The 1,817-nt window shown below is 43.9% G+C and overlaps 1 protein-coding gene across 1 annotated transcript in view; it reads right to left on the bottom strand.

Annotated features, from left to right (window-relative positions):
• Positions 1–168: 168 nt before the first annotated feature.
• Positions 169–1,817, bottom strand: part of apex2 (APEX nuclease (apurinic/apyrimidinic endonuclease) 2) — a 3,747-nt gene continuing 2,098 nt past the window's right edge. The window contains exon 6 of the mRNA XM_035655847.1: positions 169–1,460. Coding sequence (XP_035511740.1) covers positions 306–1,460 — 1,155 coding nt within the window. The 3' untranslated portion in view covers positions 169–305. The remainder of the gene's footprint in view (positions 1,461–1,817) is intronic.

The following is a 1,817-nucleotide window of genomic DNA, read 5'->3' as shown; positions in this document are numbered from 1 at the left end:
AAGATATTCAATTTACAAAGATAAAAGCAGACAAAGGTTGCAAATCTTCACATTTGAGAAGCTAGAAATTGGGGACATTTGGAGAAATGAAAAATTACCTTTCTATTGACTGTCTAATCATTTTGGCTCAAAGAACAAATAAAAACCATACTCAAGGTAATACAAAACTATTGTCTTTATTATTATATTTATCTAATAAAAACATTGTAATGATGACACATCTGTGAGGTAAAAAAATACTTTTGAACTAGAGGTTTCACTGATGAGTCAGGGAAAAAAAACTTGTGGTCCATACAGTAAACACATCACTTCGCCTTGTCAACCCACGCAAAGTAATTACAGCGAGCTTCAGGGTTGGAGGCATGTCCCTGAGGACGGGCACACACAAAGAACTGTTTGCCCATGTTTGGCCCCTCCTTTTTTACAGTACGAAGCACACAGGGTTCCCCGTGGACCTTACAGGAGGGTGGTGGGGGTGGCCCATGAAGCACTGACTTCCAAAACACTAACGATGCCCCCTTCTTTGCAGCTGAGTGTCCCACGTTGGGCTGTGGGGTTAACTGTTTTGTCTTCATCTGTTTGTCATTTTCCTCTGTGGTGCTGCTGGTGCACAGCTGTGGTGAACAGTCCAAGACAAGCTCAGTATTTTCAGAGACACTGCTCGTCACCGAGGACATGTCCTCTCTAGTTGTGGATGCTTTTTGGGAGGTTTGTGATGAGGTAACTTCATCCAGGAGGGTTTTTTCACACTGCCTGATAGGGGCTTCAGAAGTAGGAACAACATTTGTGGGTTTGGGTTTGAAAAAGGAAAGGAGGCTGCCCTGTGGCTTTGAAGAAGTCTTTGCTGTCTTAGTCTTTTTCCCCTTTGGGGCAACTGAGTCTGATGTCAATAACCGTTTCTTACAAGAGATGTTTCCAGCTCCAAGTGGGTTTAAATTCTCCCTCCTTTCCTCCTCTTCTTGAGATCCGGGTAATGCATTCCCCTGCTCAGACTGACTTGATTTTTGGTCCACCTTGACAAGGAAGCGGGAGAGTTTCTGCTGCTTGCCAGCAAACTCTGGCAGGTAGCGGGTACAAAGCGGAGGAGGCTTGGAGCTGGGCAGGAGAGAGCAGCTCAGTTGCCCTGACACTGGGCAGTGGTCGGACCCCTCCACCTCTGGCATGATGTCCGCTGCCACAAACTGCTCCTCGGCTAGTTGGCAGTCAGCGAATATGTAGTCAATGCGTGTGCCGTAGTTGGTCTGCCGCGCTCCAGTGAGAGTGGACCAGCATGTGAAGGCGTTGGTGCGGGTTGGGTGGAAATAGCGAAAGGTATCCACGAATTTCCCGCTGTGGATGGGATCTGTTGAAGTTACCTCTGATTCTTCATTAAGTTCCTCCTCATTATTTTCCTCTTCTTCTCTGACATGATGCAAAAAGCCATTCAGCCATTTCCTTCCGGGGTTTTCATCGAAATCATCCTGAGTAATGAGGAAAAACATAGTAGGCAGAGTTTCATCATTATGAATATACATTCACTGTGCACATTTGGCAGCAAAAATAACATTTGTATTATATATATATATTATATTTGGTTTGAACATCATAGGTAGCATTTGGGATAATGAAGTACAAAGCACACAAAGCACACAACTAAATAAAATATACATAAGTCTAGTTGTTTTTATTCATTTTAATGTGGTCATATTACATATTAAACTTTTAATCAATGAGCCTTAAAGGTGCTGGTTGGTGGATTTTGTTGACAGAGCCGTGCTGGCTTTGATGCTAAGCTAACCGGCTGCTGGCTCATATTTGCCATACAGACACAAGAGTGG

The sequence above is a fragment of the Morone saxatilis genome, unplaced genomic scaffold, assembly GCF_004916995.1.
Source record: "Morone saxatilis isolate NCDOM2014 unplaced genomic scaffold, NCSU_SB_2.0 Contig15, whole genome shotgun sequence".
In the NCBI taxonomy this organism is placed as follows: domain Eukaryota; kingdom Metazoa; phylum Chordata; class Actinopteri; family Moronidae; genus Morone; species Morone saxatilis.
Note: the sequence above shows the minus strand (reverse complement) of the source record. Positions and strands in the feature narration are given on the sequence as shown.